At 45.2% G+C, this 20721-nt stretch overlaps 1 protein-coding gene across 4 annotated transcripts in view; it reads left to right on the forward strand.

Moving 5' to 3' along the window:
* The window catches only part of LOC147155991 (sodium channel protein type 5 subunit alpha-like), a 64056-nt gene that overhangs the window by 22586 nt on the left and 20749 nt on the right, over positions 1-20721 (forward strand). For all 4 annotated transcript variants that reach the window (XM_086066385.1, XM_086066387.1, XM_086066388.1 and 1 more), the window contains 10 exons: positions 3769-3860; positions 5582-5824; positions 7918-7981; positions 15250-15391; positions 15459-15656; positions 15807-15989; positions 16105-16362; positions 16878-17009; positions 18704-18824; positions 18990-19228. In XM_086066385.1, coding sequence (XP_085922511.1) covers positions 3769-3860; positions 5582-5824; positions 7918-7981; positions 15250-15391; positions 15459-15656; positions 15807-15989; positions 16105-16362; positions 16878-17009; positions 18704-18824; positions 18990-19228 — 1672 coding nt within the window. The remainder of the gene's footprint in view (positions 1-3768; positions 3861-5581; positions 5825-7917; positions 7982-15249; positions 15392-15458; positions 15657-15806; positions 15990-16104; positions 16363-16877; positions 17010-18703; positions 18825-18989; positions 19229-20721) is intronic.

A 20721-nucleotide genomic window follows, 5' to 3' on the forward strand; every position in this document is an offset into this window, starting at 1 on the left:
TAAATCTCATGTTTGCAACAATTTCTATAACAATTTGATGCAGGTCATGTTTAATTTGATCATATTAAATATGTGTATAACATTATATTGAACAAAGCGAAATTAGAGCAATAGCTAACTGAAACTCCATTTTACATTTATAAAAGTAACTAAAAGTAATTATAACCATAGTGAATATGTCTTGTTTTCACCTTTGTCAATTAATTTAATTCATGAACTTTATTTTAAAATGTAATTTGGGTTTATTTGACTATGTCATTATTTCGATATTCCATACATAAGAAGGAAAGTTGAACAGTCCGTTGGGAATTGTAGTTTACTTAATTACACAATACTTTTTGATATATACCGGTATATATATATATTTTTTTAAATATTGGACTCCACAACAACTCAATTCATTGAAAAAAGCTCATTATAATACTAAAACTAATATGGTGAAAACTAAACTAAAATGAAGCATTTTAGTTAAATAAAAAAAGAAAAGAAAAAAAAACCTAATAATAATAAAAACTAACAAACAATTAATTTTTTTACATTTTTTTTTAAACAAACTGACTTTAAAAAGCAAATGTCAAAATGAAATACAAAGTGCCTCTAATGAAAAATCCCAAATTGTTTGAACCCACATTTAACTACACATACTTTTCTACAGAAATAAAATATTTCTACTTGGATACGTTCCAGCGTAGGCCCGAGAAAGAAAAAGAGCACGACCCTTCCACTTCAGTAATTGAGTGAGTGATGGAAAATCTTTCGTCTTTGGTTTGCTTAGCGATCAGGCGGCAATCATTCAGACAAGAGAGGCCGAGCCAGCGCGAGGGCCGCCGGGCGCGCGACCCCCGCGGCCACCGCCGCCGCCTGCAAGATAAATGATCACAATCAAGCCATCGGATCAATAGTTGACCTCCGCGCTCGGCCCAGGGTTAGGCGCGTCTAATGAAGCGCCGTCGCCGCCGGCGTCTCAATCGAAGCGTTTTGATAAAGGTGCTCTCGTGACCCCGCGCACCCGCGTCAGGCTACCCCCGAGACCGCCCGCCGCGGTTCCCTCGTGGAAAAATGGCCGCTCCCAAAGGACGAACCCGCCATTAAAACAGCACATTGGACGCCTGCTATGTGACGTGTTACCATTCATCCCGGAAAAGAGACGGAAAAGAAATCAATGAAATCGCTTTGAGACGTAAATCAAGCGAAGTTTGAGGAGATTTTAGTTTAATGACGCTCCGTAGTCTGCTCTTATTTCATGATATCGTCGTCATCTCATCAGTAACACGCACAAGCACATAATGTCAGTGGGTGCACGTCCTTGACCCGTGGGCCATCCTGCAGTCAGATGGATCTTTAGTGGTACAGGGACACATAAGTCACATATTAGTGCACACGCACGCACACACACACACACACACACACACACACACACACACACACACACACACACACACACACACACACACACACACACACACACACACACACACACACACACACACTGTGACCCTGAAACGTCACCTCAAGCTTTATTAAAAGGAGAGTGATGGTCAGTAAATAGACACACCCCTCTGGACACGGACACACACGCACACACGCACACGCGCACAAACAGACTGACTGATGCTCCGAGCCCCGCCCACTGAGTTGCAATTACCATGGTAACCGTTTCCATTGCCTCCCTTCTCCCACCAATCAACACGTTGCTCCGCCCCTTCGTTGGTGCTCTATAGGCGGGCAGCGTCGGTGGTCACATGACAACAAGACATGGCAGTAGTCAGTAGTTTGAACCGGAAAATAGTTTTTTTTTGATTCAACAGATGAGAGTGCATCAAATCGAATCGTTGCACTTTGAAATATATTGAGATGCGTATTGAATTTTTTTTTTTTATTGGAGACATATATCAAAGAAGGAAATAAATGGCATTCGTACTCGAACTGTCCTTGAATTATTTATTATTATATTATTTTGCATCTCACATATGGAAAATCGTATCCAATCGTCGTTTGTAGAGAGATGCGCGGCTCTAGTCGTCAAGTGTCACGTGACGTAATCACGCATGAAAGTAGTCAGTGTCACATGACTGCATCAGTAAGAGTAAAAGAAGTTGTCGTGTCACGATAGCAAATCCAATCAAAGTTTATTTATAAGTCACATGACATGCCAGTTCTTTATGTATGGAGTTTTCCCGTGAAAAATGGCGGAAAAGTCGACAGAAAGCGAGGCGGTGTGCTGGCGAAGGAAGAACTCACATTGGTGAGGCGACGAAGTGCTCGGCGTGAAAGTCACGTTTGCATAAGACTAAAAAGTACAAAGTGACGCTTTTACTGCAACAGCGCCGCCCCTAACGACCGCCCTCACCCACCCCCCAACTCCACCACACTAATTCAATCAATCTGCCAGTCAAGAGGGAGAAATATGAGCTCCCCTTCAAGGCTATTAGCACTGTTAGCACTGTTAGCACTCGCCAGCCCGAAAGCCATGCAGCTTTCTTCAGAATATATTTACAATTAACGTTAATATTTTGAATGTGCTCATTTGAAGATGACAACTAAATAGGATGCTTCATATGTTGTCAATCATTTCTATCATTGATATTATTGACTTGAGTGTGTCAAAAAGAGACGTGTGAGCGTTGTGTTTTGTCTTCTTCTGTTGTCATTGTCGCTGCTGCACGCGCCACACTGCCCCCCGCAGGCTGTTAACAGAGTTTATCAAAGTAGGAAACCTGCAGGCGCTGAGAACCTTTCGAGTCCTGAGAGCCCTGAAAACCATCTCGGTCATCCCAGGTAAGACCGCCACCGGAGCCCGACCCACCCGCGGGTTGGGACCACCCAGCCAGGAAACGCTCGCCATCGCAGTGTGGTTGTATACGTCTTCCCGTGTCCAGCTCCGTGTGTGTTCAGTCCACATATTCAGTCCCACCTCCCGCTTCCATCGGCCGCGGGACAGCCGAAGAAGAATCACGGCAGGGAGCCGAAAACAGGAAGTCAGCTGGAGGGTGTTAGCAGCCTAGCATATTGTTCTTTGTGAAACCAAAATGAGCATTTATTCCATATCCATGAAATGCAGCTTAAAGAGGAAGTCACCCACTCCCACCCCCCCCCCCAAAAAATCTTGACAATAATATGTTCTATGCAGCCCCACTAGTCTAAATTCGGTATTCTGTTTAATATTGCGTTAGTGGAATGTGAGCTAAGTTTTTAATCAATATCAGAAGGCGGCCATTTTGCCACTTGCTGTCGACTGAAGATGACATCACAGTTGCTCAGGCAAGGACCAATCACAGCTCACCTGTTTTCTGAAGCTGAGCTGTGATCGGTTGTTACCTGGGACCTGAGCAACTGTGATGTCATTTTCACTCGACAGCAAGTGGCAAAATGGCCGCCCCCTGAGATGGCTTCATAACTCATATTCCACAAATTTGATACTAATCAGAATGTCATGTTTAAACTTAATTCATTAATTTAGTCGTACTCTCTTTGTCCTTACTAGTGAGACTCAGCACACGAATAGAGCATTTTTTTTTCTTCCATTACTACTTTCTTTGGCTTTCTAGTCATCAATTAAACAAACTGTGGAACGCTGTTTGAGTGTACTAACACATAGATCTTAAGATGGATATCAAGGATATGGAATACATTTTCAGCTGGGCTTTCCTCCAGGTGGCATCCACGTGCGCGTCCGTCTTGTTGGCGGAGTGTCCAATGGTGTGCGTGTTTGTGTGTCTGTGCGTGACGCCTTCTTGTGTGTCTTTGTGTTGTCTCGCCTTGTTGCAGATATGTCACTGAGTTTGTCGACCTGGGTAATGTGTCGGCCTTGCGGACGTTCAGGGTGCTGCGAGCGCTCAAAACCATCTCTGTCATCCCAGGTGAGCCCCTTCCCCCCCCCCACCTCCATCTTTAGCCTCCTCGTGCGTACGCGATGCACGTTAGTAGAATGTAGGACACAAGTGGACATGAGAGGTTCAGAACACGGCAACTCTGAAGACAAACAACATCTGACCAATATTATGCAGTTTTTGGTTAGCCATTTAAAAGGGTTCCCCGGTGTCTTAATAACAAAGCTAAACTAAAACTAACAAAAAATCAACTATTATACATGCAGGTTATATATAAAGTCTTTACTCTTTGACAAATTTATTACAAAAGCAAATGAATTAATATATCTGCGACTATTACTATAAAATGAGGGGTAAATATTTTTTTGTTGTTGCCTCATTTATGTTGATTAGCATTAATTTAGCATTAGCATTGTTAACAAGCCAATGTTAGCTAGCCAGGGCTGCTACATTGGTAGCATGAGTTATTTGTAACGGAGTGTTATTATAACACCTAACTGTTGTAGGTTTTAAGTTGTATATTTTTGGAGTGTACAATCATTTCAAAATGAAAAACAAGTGATAAGCGTACCTGTTGAGCTAATTCTGCAACACTTCTGAATCCTCAACCGGCTGAGGACGCTTTGCTTTGCTAATTTCATGGCCATTTGCTTGCAAGAATGGAATAGAATGGAAGGGGACTTTTTTTCCGATTTGGCTATTCCAAAAATAGTTCCAGAAAAGCTCCTAAAGCCCTTCCTAATAGCGATAGCATCAACTAGAGTGTGAAAAACAAGAGACTGCCCACCATGAAAGTATTTTTGTGCCACCCTAGATACACACCTGTTTGTACACAAACAGTAAAAAGTCAATTGTCAATAATATGCCCATCTACAAGTCATCATAGCTTGTTTCAACACTGTTAAGTCACCTTGACGCAGCATTGCAGTTAGCTAGCTAGCTAGCAGCTCATTTGCTGACGTGAGATGTATTTGAAAACTGTTTTGTCAAATTCCCCAAATGTTCCTAATGTTGACACTGTGATACACATGATACAAACTCCAGAATTGTAAAAAAAAGAAAGAAAAAAAAAGAAAAATTGACTGCTGATGCAAGCTGACCTGTTTGTCGCCACTTAGCATATTAGCAAGTAGCGCTAACAGCATGATTTCTACTGTACTTGTGGTGAGTTGCTAAATAACAAAAAGTAATGACGACACATTGTTGTGGGCCTTCAAAAAGTCACCGAAGCTGAATTGTTAGAATTTAGCATTTAAACGCATCATTTAGTTCCAAATACACGGAATAAAAGGTTTCGCGTGGCAGCGATTGACTCCTGTCAGGCTTCTTCCTCCATGTTTTCTTCCTCCGTGTTTCCTTTCCTTCTTCATGTTGCATCGGTCCAAAGTGCTTTTTGGTAGCTTGTCGGTGTTGATTGTCAAGATGAATCGAGGCAACTGGATGAAAACTGTTGTTTGTTGTAGATGTTTTCATTTCCCCAAAATAATCCGAAAGGCTTGTTTAAATTTTAGGTTCCCTTTTTTTTTTAAAGCTGAAACATTTTCAACAAGCATCAAGAGTCCAGTTGTCTCCATTTCACTTTTGGATGGAATTTTCTATAGTGTGGTCACTATATAGTGGATAGGGAGTAATTCTAAGCCTTTTTCTTTGCTGCACGGCTAGAATACGTGCATCAGTTTGTTTTCGGTTGTTCTCTTGCTATTAGCCGTTAGCCATTTGCTGCAAGCTGACGCCAGTGCTCCTTCCGTAAGGCCTGAAGACCATCGTGGGCGCTTTGATCCAGTCTGTGAAGAAGCTGGCCGACGTGATGATCTTGACCGTCTTCTGCCTGAGCGTGTTCGCACTCATCGGCCTGCAGCTCTTCATGGGAAACCTTCGTCAGAAGTGCGTCCGTAGCACGGCGCACTGCGTCAACGACAGCCTGCCCGCCAACACGTCCTTCGTCTGCAACAACAAGACATGGACGTCCATGAGACACTTCGTCGGTGACGAGGGTGAGTGCCCGGTTTTTATAAACAAGCCCTCTGATGCATATGCAGTAATACCAAAATATATGCATGTGTTGTGCTCATGTTATTTTTGTCCACTACTTTTGCAATAGTCACATTGCACTTCAGGTTCTTTCATTTTATTCGGAAATAATCCCAACCCTAGTTATCTTCCTTGTTCTCGCGTCCGTCGAAGTTAGAACCCGACCTCCCTGTCCTCCGCCTCCCCGCGATTGTGAGCAAATGGCGCCGGATGCTAATGCAGCTAGATGCTAATGCTGCTGCTATTTGTGTCTCAAACCAACAAAGCGAACAAACCAACAAACAAACGAGCAAGCATGCGTCCCCGCAGGCGTCTGTATCGACCCTCTAAAAGCTGCCGTGAAACCCGAGAGCCGAGCCACTACGCTGATCAATAGCTTAGTAACATCTACCTTGCCTGTCCCGCCACAATAAAAGTTTTCTCTCGCATTAGTTATGCTTCTTTTCCATGCCACGCCTGTCCTGTCACAGTAAAAAAAATTCCGCCACAGTAAATTTTGCGTTTATGAAAAATTTGTTTCTACGTCATACTGGTACCGCCACAAATAAACATAATTTCTGTCATATCTGTACTACCACAATAACAGTTGTCTTTGCCATTTTTTTCCTTCTACGTAGCACCACACTCTCACAGCAATAAAATTTTATAGAGCATTATGTAGAATTTGTTTCAATAGCACCTCCACAATAAAAATAATTAGCAGATTTATGTAAAGTTTGATTCTACGTCATCTGTCCCGCCACAATAAAAACTCGTCTTTCAGCTTCATGTAATGAACACGTTTGTGCTGAGAGCAACAAACTTTATTTTGAAGTGACTTTTGCTTTCCTGATTATTTTTGTGTGGGATGAATGTTGTGTGTGTGTGCATGCGTGTGGTGCGCTGAATAAAAGATGAGCGTGCTGAAAGTTGTTCCCATAAGGCGAGCGGATGAAAATGTCAAGCTAGCTTTTAAGGTCAGAGTTTGGCGTCTTCTTATGCAACGCAGCCTCACACGGGACTGGCTTTTCACAATAAAACGCCGGCTTTCTACCCGCTTATCAGCGGCATCCTCCGCGTCGGAGCCGCCCACTAACGCGATCCGGCCGCTACTCGAGGGGAAGCGACTGGAGACATTGGAGACACCATCTCTATGCTTGGCTTTTCCATTGCAGCTTGGATCAAATTGTTTGTTCTTTGTCTCATATTTAAAAAAAATAAAAAGTGCAGTTTTACCGTGAACACATCCGTTAACTTTTTTCAAATGAATTTCCAAGCACCAAAAATGGGAGGCTATCAAACAACAACGAAAGTCTGCTAGCTTAAAGCTAACGTATAATGCTAATAGAAGACTGTAGAAAGTCGCTACACGCTTTATTGCTGTTTACTTTTTGAGGCTACAATGCATCAAGGATTTTTATTTGTTTTTAACCATACTTATATCGTAGATTATTTGCTATATGGCGGGATTTTTGCGGTGATTATTTTTCAACATGAACTGTTAGCTCAGACTCAAATAGCTATTTATTTTACACTTAATAAAAGACGATAAATTGCAATGTGTCTAACGCAATGGACAACTGGCTTAAGGTACACTATTGTGTGTCTACATAAACATTGTTCGATATTTTTTTTATAGCCTACAGCCGCTGGTGTACTTTCAATCACTTTATTGAACAAACTACAGTAAATACAAGTACATTTGTTGACGACCTGCTTCAACACATTCAAAATCACAGATATTACCGTTTACAATGTGAGGATGGAGTCTCCAAGTGGACAAAAAATATACCTGCTCCTAGCATGCATATATTTTGGTATTGTGTCGCTAGTTTCTCGCCATCATGCTCGTTATTTTTGCTGCATGTCTGCCCCTAGAGCTCAGTGCTGCCTGGCATGTTGTGGCACAATGCGGTACTACACTGAAGGCGCACGACACTTAACTGCTACTTTGCCTCTCAATCCATCAAAAACGATTGCTTAAAAGTCTAAGATATCGCTGGGGCGTGAACAATGAACCTCGATATCACGAGCAAACACAAATTTGATGTCTTTTTTGTTTTTTTATCTTTTGCAGACAACTTCTACAAGGTGGAAGGCGCCAAAGATGCGTTGATATGTGGCAACAGCAGCGACGCAGGGTGAGTTCATCTCGGCGACGGTTCCCGGTGTCAGTCAAAATAATGTAAAGGAAAAAAAAGTCACTTTTGTGCCAAACGAGTGCGAGTGTGCGACGCCGCGGGGCCATGTGACACGAGGCTTTAGGACGGACGGGAATCGGCGTTCAGTGTTGACGCTGAGAGCGGCAAGATGACACTCCGAATGACACCGCTATCAGAACAGCATCATGCGAGTGCGTGCTCATATGCGCGTGCGTGTGCATGTGTTAGCCTCCAGCTCGCCGGCCAACCGCGCCGCGTGAAACCATCTCAGGATGCTAACACGTAGCTCGCAGGCTAACACGAGCCTGCCACGGGAGAGGAGGGAGGTTCAGGTGAGGTGAGGCGGAAAGGAGGATGGATGGAGGACAATTTGGAGGGAAGAGAAGTAGGAGAGGAGAAGAAATCCGCTTTTTTGAGAAATAGACAAGAAGGTAGCGAAGGAGATGAAGGAGCAACAGCGAGCCAACGTGGAGGTGGCGGAAGAGGAGCAGATGGCAGCAAGTGGAGCAAACAGATGGAGCAAAAAAAGAACAAAAGAAAGGAAGAATGAATGAATAGAAATGAAGGAAAATGTGCAAACAAGCGAAAAGTGACAGGAAAAACTTCTTCTGCCTTCAAGGCTGAGACGCCTGGGCAGGCACGCAGTTGAATCCGTGCTGAGGCTTTTCTGTGAACAGTTAGCATCTTGTCCCAATGTTTGCGTGTGCTTTCCCTCCTGAAAACGTGTTAGCATGTTAGCTCAATTTAAGAAATTGTCCCCAATGTGAGCGGGAAATACTTGCAATCCAGCTCCCATAAAATAGATGGTTGGCCTCTTTTGGCCAGATGACAGGAGCAGCATCCTCATAATTGAGCTTGTGTGGTTGCCGTTGCCGCGGCAACGCCCGTCAACAACCCATTCGTTGTAGTTGCAGGTGTTGCAAAAGTGTTCCCTTCACTTGCTGTGTCGCGTGTCGTCGCGCACGAGCGGCGCTGACAGTGACGCTGATGCCGCCACCGCTGCTGGCTTCCCGCGACCGAGCGCCGCACGCACCAGGCCGCTACGGCCGCCCCGGGGGCAAAGGTCACTGAGCTAAGCCACTGCGACATACTTGCTGCGACCGCTCGCTGAGCTCAGCACTAATTCATCGTCATCATCGTTATGATGTAAATGAGCATCCATCCGTGCGCTTTCCAGAGACCTTGTCCTCGTTAGGGTCACGGGGTGAGCGCCGGTCCATCCCAGCTGACTACGGGCGCGAGGTGCACACCCCGGACTGTTCTTCAGCCAATCACAGAACACATAGAGACAAATAATGGACGCTGTAGCGACAGGTCTTTCTCGGTTGTGCCGCGCGCTGTCATGGCGGCAGTTAGAATGAAATACGGCCGAGGGGGGCCGAATTTCCTGGAACACGCGCGTCGTATGGACCATATTCATCATTCCATTAGCCGCCTTCTCAGCTGGTGGTCGCCGCGCCATGCTCTACACTCCAGTGTGTGTGTGTGTGTGCGTGTGCATAGGCGTGTGTGTGCGTGCGTGTTTATAAAGTTCCAAGCTTGCACTCGTACCTTATAACATTATGTTAAAAGCTGCACAGATCAATAGCTCAATTGCAACACCAAAACATTTTTTCTAAATGGTTGTTGATTTCTATTGTGTGTGTGCGTGTGTGTGTGCGCGCGTGCGCGTGCACGTGCGTATACTGGGTGCACGCCGAGAGCTCTGCGGGAGTCTATCCATGTGATGTCTGTTACGTGGACAGTCAAACACGGCAAAGAGGCTTCCACCAAGCTCCGCGGAGGCTCCGTGTGCGTGCGTGCGTGCGTGTGTGTGTGTGTGTGTGTGTGTGTGTGTGTGTGTGTGTGTGTGTGTGTGTGTGCACGCGCGCACGCATGGAGCTTAAAAAAAAAATCCCTTTGAAGCATAAAAAAGAAGTCAAAGAAACAAGAGGATATTTATTATGTATTTATTTCACATTTTTCCCTGGACAGCAAAGGGCTATTCTGCTAACATTAGCATTCTTCGAATTAGCATTAGTCGCAGTGCCAATAGAGTATTAGTACAAAAGTACCAATACCAGTCCCCGCACTAGCAACAGTAGAAGTAGCGGTAGCAGTACTAGGACTAGTAAGAACACCAGTATGAATTTCGTTAGGAGCCACAGGAGCAGTATCATTAGAAGTACAAATACCAGTACCAATAAAAGTACGAGTACCACAATAGTATTAATATCAGTACCAGTTGTATCAGTATCATTAAAAGTAGAAACATCAGTACCAATTCCCGTATGAGTCACAGTACCAGTATCAATATCAGTACCAGTAGCAATAGTGGCAACAGGAGCAGTAACAATAGCTGTCAGCAAGGGGGCCAGTATCAATACTAAAACCAGTACCAGGTGCAATACTAGTCTCAGTAGCAGAAATGTACCATTAGTAGTATCAGTACTGGTAGTAGGAACTGTAACAATAACTACTGTATAGCCCTATCAGTATCTCTACTATTATCAATATCATTGTCAAATAATATCATTACTAATATCAGTAGTAGTACATTATTTGTGTATCAGTGCAGTGGCTGCTGGCTTGAGACAGTGTGTTCCGCCATGTCGGTTTATAGTGGTTTAGTCCCGCCCGCACAGTTTGATTTCAGCCAATCACCTTCATGCTGGCACAATGATTGACAAGCCTGCCGGCCTTGTCCTTGGCACTGCCTTGGTGCCAGCCAGGCCACTAAATCACGCAGACAGACAGACAGACAGACAGACAGAGGCTAAATGGGCCAGTGCACACCGATGCTAATTGCTAAAGCTAAAGCATAAACTAACTAAAGATGTCCAACAGTCGAAGCAGTTTCTGACCTTTTCAGCCCGCTGAAATCTGAGCCACGCAGACCTGCTGATTGTGTTTGTCATTTCTTATGATCAACTGAAACACACGCACACACACACACACGCACAGCCTTCTGATGTTCCCGCCACTCTGCCAGCTAAGCGCTAATTGGTTAGCATGTTGTTTCAGTCCAGCTGTCACATGCTGAACTTTAAATACTTCGACCTGACAAAAGTATCGGGACGCCGGCGGGTCGTCTGCGAGAGCCTTCTACGTGTGTTGCGGCGCACATCTGCACTTTGCCGTTCTATCCAAAGATTCGTGTGATTCGTTGGCAAAAGACGGGACGCTACTTAAAGTTTTAAGTTTCATTTAAACGCTTTAAAGCGTCGCCATCGGACGGCAAATTTGATTCGATTTTCCTGAGCGAGACGAGCTGAAACCTTATCTTATTTGTCCTTTACTTACCCAGCATGCTTTGCCCAGCAAGCGCGTGTGTGTGCGCGCACGCACGCGCGTGTGTCCATGTGTGTGTATATGCATGTTTGTCTGTTTATTTGTCTGTGTGTGCGTGTGCATGTGTGCACTAACGTGTGTTTATATTTGTGCTTATGTTTGTGTGTGTTTGACCATGTTTGTGTGAGTGTGTACTTTTGCACGTTTTTTTTCTATGAGTGTGCATTTGTTTATGGTTGTTTGTGAGTGTGTATATGTGTCTTAGCGTGCATGTGTGTTTCTAAGTATGTGTTTTTTGCTCATGTGTCTATGTGTGTGTGTGTGTGTGTGTGTTTGTGAGCGTGTGTGTGTCTTGGTGTGTGTCTGTCTACTTGCGTGTGCTTGTGAGTGTAAGTCTGTGTGTGTGTGTGTGTGCTTGTGCTCAGTCATCAGGCCGTTTGCTCCCATGCTAGCAGACTGTAGCCGAGCGTGTTTGTTCATGCATCGCTCTACTCATTAGCGTTAGCATTAGCTATCAAAGCGCCGCAGCCGTCGCTAACAAGTGTCTGACTCCGCCCACCCGGCTCCAGAGGCTATTTCGGGAGCCGCTGCTGATGTCACCCGTCAGACATTCAACACAAGTGAAACAGCTCTGACCTCCACCAAGGCCACTTTTAACCTCCACCCAGGCCGACCGTTGACCCCCCCAACTCCCAGTACCCAGCTCTGATTCCTCTGAGGGATTGGTGACCTCTGACCTTTTGGAAACTGCTGAGCTGGGAGGTAAAAACAAGGAAAAGTTTGAAAAGTCACCTGACCCCGGGGTCACTACATGCTAATGCTAGCATGCTAGACTTCTGTTTGAATGTCATGTGCCACACCTTGTGCACACGTCTCATTTAGATACAAACACACACGCAACAAATGCACACAAATCAGCCCGTCTCTCTCAAATAGTGGGGCTGTACTAGAATAAAGTGTAATTGCACATCTACTACAGTAGGTGGCAGTGGCAAGCTTATTGTCAAGAGTGTGCGCAAGGAGTATAAACAATATTAATAAAGTTATTTAGCAGATTGATAATTTATGTTATGCAGAAGTGTACTTATTAATTTGATAGACAAATGACACTATTTTTAGTTGAGAGATAGAGGGGTGCGAAATATTTTCTTCTTCCTGGGCGTGGAGTGTAAAAGAAAATAATTGAGAAGCATTGACATAAATATGCACAAGCGCACACTCACAGAATGACCTTTTTTTGTGGCTGCATCAATTTTTTTTATTTATGGGGGGGATGGTGTGTGGGGGGGGGGGGATTTTGTGTATCAAAACTAATAATGTTATCAGGTACTTGGTATCAATATCGGTGACTACTCAAGATGGGTATTGGTGTCTGGAAAAAAGTTGTCGAACATCCCGAGCATGCACACACATACACACACACGCGCACACATCCAAAAACTGGCAACGGACAACACATACAAGCAAATACACATCAAACAGACACACACAACAAACACACACATCCACACTTCTCCCAACAGAGGTAGCACAAAACAATCTCCCTCAGCAACCGGCACAGGGATACGGTTGCCATGGTGATGCTACGGATTGGCTTCATACCAGGGCCTCAGCTTACCTGAATGTTTTAATTGAAGGTGTGCGCGTGTGCGTGCAACGTGCGACAGGAAACCATTTGCAATGGCAGGGGAACACAGACGCGCGCACGCACACACACACACACACACACACACACACGCTTAACATGTTTCGTCTTTGAATCCATCTGCCATTTTTCCGCTTGTCTCACAACATTTACACATTTTATCAACACAATTATCTCTTCATCAACTTTGACCACGCACACTTCTCTTCCCTCTCACACACACGCACACGCACACACACACACACACACGCATGCACATCCACATCCACGCACACGCACACACACACAATTCCATGAAGTCCCTTTTTTCTGAATTGTGTGTGTGTGTGTGTGTGTGTGCGTGCGTGTGTGTGTGTGTGTGTGTGTGTGTGTGTGTGTGTGTGTGTGTGTGTGTGTGTGTGTGTGTGTGGGGGGGTGTGTGTGTGTGTGTGTGTGTGTGTGAGAGACAATCTGAGGACCCGTCAAGTGCGAATGAGGGGGTCTGAAGTGGCGTCCCTCCACTAATGCAGGCTGAGGTGCGTGTGAGCGATAACTGCGGGCTCTCGCACTCTCACACCTCTCACGCACGCACACACAAACACACGTGGACACGCCCTCCCGTCTGCATTTTCCACATCTCTCACGCACTCCGGGTATCCTCGAGGTCCTTAAGCGCACCAACGCACACACACACACACACACATGCACTGGAGCCATCAGACACACTCACATGCCACCATGTTGGCTCACTTGTATGAGATGGATTGTGTGTGTGCGCGCGCGCGCGAGACGGCACAGCCTTGCTCAGGGCGGGTGTCAGTCTAAGATGACAGCTGACGACTGATTATTTACATTGTGTGTGCGCGCGTGACGTCCCCCCTCGCCAGCGTACGCCATGTTTGTAATATCAGCACAATGTGCAGGTTAGCGTATTCTATTAGCATCGACGTTGCGATGTTTGTGTTAGTAGCACTTTGAAAGTACATTTGCATTGATTGCTGCTCAGCTTTTTATTATCACATTAAGAACAAGGACTGCTTGTTACTGGCAGGCCTCAGCATTACTCTTGTCTGGCCAAAGTTTCATACACGACACAAACAACAATCTGCACTTTGAGGGTTATTCTCCCGTCACGTGTGTGGCATTCACGCCAAGATTGGTCGTTATCTACTTCCTCAGCACAGGTGATGTCATCTTCAGTCGACAGCAAGTGGAAAAATTTGTGTTTAGAGGTATAAATTGCACAAGAAAAGTATTGACTTTTTACTGCTCAAAATCGCTCGATGAGTCAAGTATCCCTTAAAGTGCAAAACAAAATAATGAAAAGTACAAGAAGCACTATATCAAATAACACTAAAAATAGATTTATTTTTTGTGAATAACCGAAACTGTTGTATGAGAACATTTTATGTGTCATGTGTGTGATCAAGTGTGAAAATAAGTCCAAATCTATAATATATGAATATTATGAAAGATCATATTCTGATATTATTTCTGTACAAATTGCCGAACTATCTATTTGACTGAAAACAATGCTGTAGTAAGCCAAACATTGGCAAAAATGATGATTATTATCATTATTTAATTTATTTTTGGACTTCAGTCTGCTTTGCGGAGAAAATTGTACCCTTGAACATGTTCGAAAACAGCAGAGCGTCAGTGGGTGTTCATAAGATCCCGATCAAAAAAAGTCCATCAGACCCACGAAACGGATCCGCAAAGCTTCCGACATGTCGCTGATGTTGTCGGCGCGTCCGTGTGGGCTGCGATGGATGCGAAAGGATCCGAATATCAATTTCAGCCGCATGTTCCGTCTCGCGGCGACACGTGTGGGCGGGTTCCGGTCACACGGCGCAAACGAGGATGAGGGGCTGCTGTTTGTGTCAGGAGAAGATGGAGGTCGGGATGCTGTCCACCCACTTCCTGTGTGTGCGCTACTCTTATTGGTTACATAACATCCTCTCGCCGTTGATTACGGTCGGCTAATGACAGCTAATGAAATGCTAACGTGCTAGCAGTTGGTGTGCTAAAAATATATTAACACCATCATGAAAATTTTTCAAATTATTATTTAGAATATCAATATGTCTACAACCCAATTATGGATCAAAAATGGACCGATCCATTTTATGGGTCAATTTGACCCAACTTTTTGGGTTGTTTTATACAAAATTATCAAATTTTGGCTCAAAGTTGGGTCAAATTGACCCATAAAGTGGATCTGTCCATTTTTTAAAAAATCAATAATTGGGTTATTTTTGACCCAACTGTTTTTTAGAGTGTACATTGTGAATTTTTTTCATGGACTACTGAATAATGATTTTGTGGAAGCCAATTAAATATTGTGCCGCAGGAAGTGTCCTGACGGTTTCGAGTGCCTGAAGGCGGGACGCAACCCCAACTACGGCTACACCAGTTTTGACAGCTTCGGCTGGGCCTTCCTGTCGCTCTTCCGGCTCATGACTCAGGACTACTGGGAGAACCTCTACCACCAGGTACCGTTAGCATCCGCCGTAGCTACACGCTGGCCTGCGCAACGGCGCTAACCGCGGACGTGTGCAGACGCTGCGCTCGGCCGGTAAGACCTACATGGTGTTCTTCGTGGTGGTGATCTTCCTGGGCTCCTTCTACCTGGTCAACCTCATCCTGGCCGTGGTGGCCATGGCGTACGAGGAGCAGAACCAGGCCACCATCGCCGAGGCCTGCCAGAAGGAGCGCGAGTTCCAGCTGGCCGTGGAGCATCTGAAGAAGGAGCAGCAGGTTGGGTGCTATATCATTAGCTTAGCCGCACGCGCTAACATGTACTTTATATACATATGCAGTATTTCAAAACAGATATCTGAATTCACTTTACAAGGACTTTAAGACTTCTTTAACTTCCTCCTGCCTCTGCTTAACTCGTCCCGCCAGGCCGCCGCACAGAAAGCCCCGGACTCGGACTCGATGATGTCACCAGAAGTGTCTCCATTTGGACCTCCGCTGGACCTGATGGAGGAGCGGCGGCGAAGCCAAGCGCTGGTGGGGGTGGCTGACGTGGATATCAACCTATCAGAGGAGAAGCTGCTGCAGGCGGACGGGACGGAAAGCGCCAAGGTGAGGACACCAAGAAGAAGTTTCTTATTATTGACGGAAATCTTCACGCAGATGGAGGCCATAGTCACTTAAAAACATCAGGAGGTAACGTCTGTCCACCCACTTCCCTTCCCAGCCCCTCCACCCGCTACTGGCTCGCTCTTTCTCCACCAGAACGCGGCGGAGCAGCCAGGTGTCGTCCATCTTTAATTTCCGGCTGAGGAGCCGCGGCTCGGAGGCGGAGATGGCCGACGACGAGTACAGCGTGCCGGGCGACGTGGTGGAGAGCGCCGGGGGCCGGACGTATAGCGGCGGCACCTTCAGCGGAATCCTAGCGCAGCCGTGGCCCAAACGCCGCCCCAGCACCTACAGCACCACCAGCAGGAGCTCGCAGGTAACAAGCGATAACATCCCGTTGAGGATATCGCGCGCAAAAGATGAAGATTTTAACTTTACTCGTTTTAATATGTGCAGTGACAGGGAGACCCAACGCAAATGGTATAGTTCCTCAAAAATACACATGGTCAATATTATGATCAAAAATAAAAATATGACCATTAAAGGACTGGCTATTATTTGTGATTTCCCGTTGCTAGCACGGTGTTAGCTACCCAAATATTCCTATAACTACTTCTAAGTGTAGTGCTATGTAACTTTCACACGCGTGCACACCACACGTAGACATGGCAGACATAGGGAGAGCGGGCGTGCCATCCAAATGCATGTTATAATCCATTCTCCAATGGAAACATTGTGAGTCAATGTTCGTTTTCAGCGGCCAATCTGTTCTCAATTGCCTTAACTGGTTAAATAAAAAAATGAATAACATAAAATGATATCTGTGACATGGGCAAATGTCGTACACTGCACTAGAATATTAACCTGTTGTGTGTGTGTGTGCGCTTTCAGGTATTTTATCCCACGCTGAACATCAACGGGAAGCTTTTTGTTGCCATGGACCACAACGGCGTGGTCTCGCCACCGCCGCCACTGCAGGGGCAGCTGCCCGCCTGCACCATGGAGAAGGTCAAGGAGGAGAGTGTGAGTGTTGCGTGTGTTGTCACAGTGGAAACAATGGTGGAGACTGCATCCATCCAACACTCAGACATGTGAATTATGAATCAGCACTTTGCATAGCTGCACTCTGATATCATGAGCTAAACACATGCGGGCGCGCGCGCGCGCACACGCACGCGCGCGTCCCAACTCCGATAACAGGAAACACACTAGCATAGTGGGTTCAAAGGTGAAAGGAGCTGCTTGAAGCTGATGTTGGGCAAGCTGTCAGTCAAGATTAACCACACCCCTTCGGGTGCACATTTGCACATGCAGTTCTCATGTTCATCTAAGATTATCAATAAGGCAATTTGAACATATAAGAATGTGTAATTATGTTTCAAAATTTTATATGCAGGCTATTTTCTTATTGTTCTTACCATCAATTAAAAGTGGGTCACGACTTAGCCCATAGCGACGAAAAACCACTGTGCTTGACCACAACAACATTTTGCCCACTTTGACCCCCCCTTCAGCGTCTTGAAAAGTGCCCAAAGTTGTGTGTGGGTGCCGAGCTTCCATCCCGCCGCTCGTAGCTGAGCCAGAGGAGGTCGGATGGAGCTTGGTTGCCACGGAAATGTTACCATGGCAACCCACAGCCGCTAACCAGAGGCAAACCAGAGCACAACTGGTAGCCGGCGGCGATTTTTTTGTTATTTTTTTTTTTGCCAGCCTCCCTGATGGCGGCCTGGCAGCCAGGCAGAACGGAGGAGGAGGCGGCGGCAGCATCGTGGGAGATGACCTTTGGTAACCTTCGCGACGCTGCGTCATGTCTCGTTGGATGGCGGGAAATGTTACGCAAGCACACCTTGAGAACGCTGCGTGCTCCGAACTTTATCGGAATCGAAACCAATGCAACAGTTGGGGCATCAAAAGTCAGCATTAAGCGCATCTTTGAATCTCATTAGATTGTGTCCCTAATAAAGTGGCCACTTACACACACACACACACACACACGCAAACAAACACTCATGCATGCACACAAACACACGCAGATGCTCTGATAGCCTCAATCAAATGCCCGCATTAAGCGGCCCTTGCATTAAATCTCATGAAATTGTGTACCTAATGAAGTGGCCACTTTACTCACACACAAATACGCACGCATGCATGCATGCACACGCACACACTCTCACACACACACACACATACACACAATCAAACGCGAGCATTAAGCAGCCCTTGCATTAAATCTCATTTGATTGTGTACCTAATGAAGTGGCCACACACACGGTCAAAAACTTGTACACTAATACACGCACACACGCAGTGACTTCTCTGAATCGCTGAACTGCAGCCATTACCTGCTTATCGTACCTCAACGCCCTACACACACACACACACACATAAAAGAGGGCTTTATGTCAGGTCAAACATTGTGTGTTTTGTGTTCAATGCTGTCACCATGGCAACAGATGATGCGGATGCTGACTAAATCCACTTGGTCGTTGTGGACAACGAGGCACTCTTAAAGCAGCGATGCCGTTGCGAAGCCTTTTAAAAAACGTTTTTCATCTTCCTCGTCTTTTCTCTGCGTGACACGCGTGCACTCGCGGCCGACAACGAGGCGCTCTAAATCAGAGGGGATTGTCGGGAGGGAAGATTTAGCAGACCCTCAAACGACGACTCCTGTTTTGTGCGACATTGACGTGAGCGTGTGTTCCTTGTGGCTGTGGCAGGTCCCCACTTCAAGCACGGAGCTCAGCACGGTTCTGTATCCTCGGCCGGCGTCCACGCTGAGCTCGGTGCGGCGGGGCCGGGCGCCCAGCGCCGCCAGCCACCTGACGGACGCCATGGAAGGTGAGCCCAGCCAGCAGCTTATTTGGAATGTTGTTTAACGGTTACTTGAGTTCTAACATGCTCAACTTTAGCGTATTGAAGCTCATGAAAACATATTTTTTTTAAATTTGTTATCAGTTACGGTATCAGCCGTGTTTGTAATTGTTTTGTAACCCGACCGCTCAGAACTGGAGGAGGCCCACAAGAAATGCCACCCGTGTTGGTACACCTTCGCCCATCGCCACCTGGTGTGGGAGTGCTCCCCCTGGTGGTTGAAGGTCAAACATCTGGTGAAGATCATGGTGATGGATCCCTTCCTGGACCTGGCTATCACCGTTTGCATCGTCCTCAACACGCTCTTCATGGCCATGGAGCACTACCCCATGACCGACGACTTCAATGGCATGCTCAGTATCGGAAACCTGGTAACGCACTCGGGGAACAATACGTGCATATCGGGACCATGACACCTGGGACCTGTGGGCCACATAGAGCATTTACATGATCAAAAGGCCATTTTTGCATTCATGTTGCTCCTTTTTTCCTTAAAATAGTTTTTTTTTCTCTTTTTTTTTAAAAGTCTTATCGCATTAAACGATTGATTAATTATTTTATAATAATTATAATTATTTATTATTTATTTTAAAATAATTATAATTAATTATTATAAAATATTTATAATAATTGTAAATATTATTTAAAAATAATTATAATAATTGTAATAAAATAAATCAGAATCAAATAAAAAAAAAAAATGTTAAATTTTTTCCCCAATGCATTTATAATCTCAGTAAAACACGGCTTTCGCTATTCTGACTGGCAGTGGCGATCTACTGTATTGCTAATGTGTAGTATTTAAAATAATTTACAATTAATTAATTTATTGTCATTGTACAACATTCAACAAAATATTTGTGCATCTCCGGATTCTTGAAAACAAAATCTATAAGAAAAGAACTAATAAATGCTCACTATAAGCTCATCTATGCGGTCGACAACGTAAACATTTAATAGTAGGGATTTTTTTTAAGGAAATAAAACAGCTCGATGAATGTGTATATATATTGCGAGACTCTAATTGGCCATAGTTTGCTATTCCCTGCTTATCACGGGAGATACATTACAGTCAAACCCGTGATAGGTGAAAATCCGCCAGATACCGAAGACCATATGACGAACGTGGGCTAGCTAAATGCTAACATTTAATGCAAAACGCCATTGACGGCTCTCAGAAATTAGCATCAATAGCAGGGTAATTCAAAACCTTGAAGCATCTGCTACCAACAACATTGTGGACATTGATTGTCTCAGCACAGTCATCTCCTGACATGATCCTCCATGAACGCACGCACGCACGCACACACACACGCACACACACACATAGACAAACAAGCCGAAAGGCTAAAAGGCAAGCTAAAGGCACTGCAAACATCTGTGGGGATTACAGGATTTATCCAGTTAACAATTGAGCGGCGCAGCGCTCTCTCGGCCTGACACCATGACTCTGCAATTTCTCAGACCTCAATGGCTTGAAAGTTTGCAGCGTTCACATAAGAAGAAGAAGAAGTGTGTTGACGCTGCACTGTGCGCAGCGTGTCACATGACTGCAGATGACAGCAGCGCCCTTTTCGTACGCACACCCTGTATTCAAGTTCAAGTACAGATATTGGCAAATTGCGAACATGGGAAAATGGTATAGCATCCGTATGGTGTAGTTGAGGGGTCAGCGACCTTTGCTGGCAAAAGAGCCATTTAGGCCAAATGAAGATGAAGGAAACAGTGAACGCAGCACAAAATTATGACAGCAGCATCCAATACGCACATTCATTTTTCTTCTACCTTTCGTCTTCCAAGTTTGGATGGGGGGGCGTTCAGACTTCATTTTTCATACATTTTTGGCAATTTTATGGACATATTC

This window comes from Leptonotus elevatus, chromosome 21 (assembly GCF_054856555.1).
Source record: "Leptonotus elevatus isolate MCC_2025b chromosome 21, RoL_Lele_1.0, whole genome shotgun sequence".
Classification (NCBI taxonomy): Eukaryota; Metazoa; Chordata; class Actinopteri; order Syngnathiformes; family Syngnathidae; genus Leptonotus; species Leptonotus elevatus.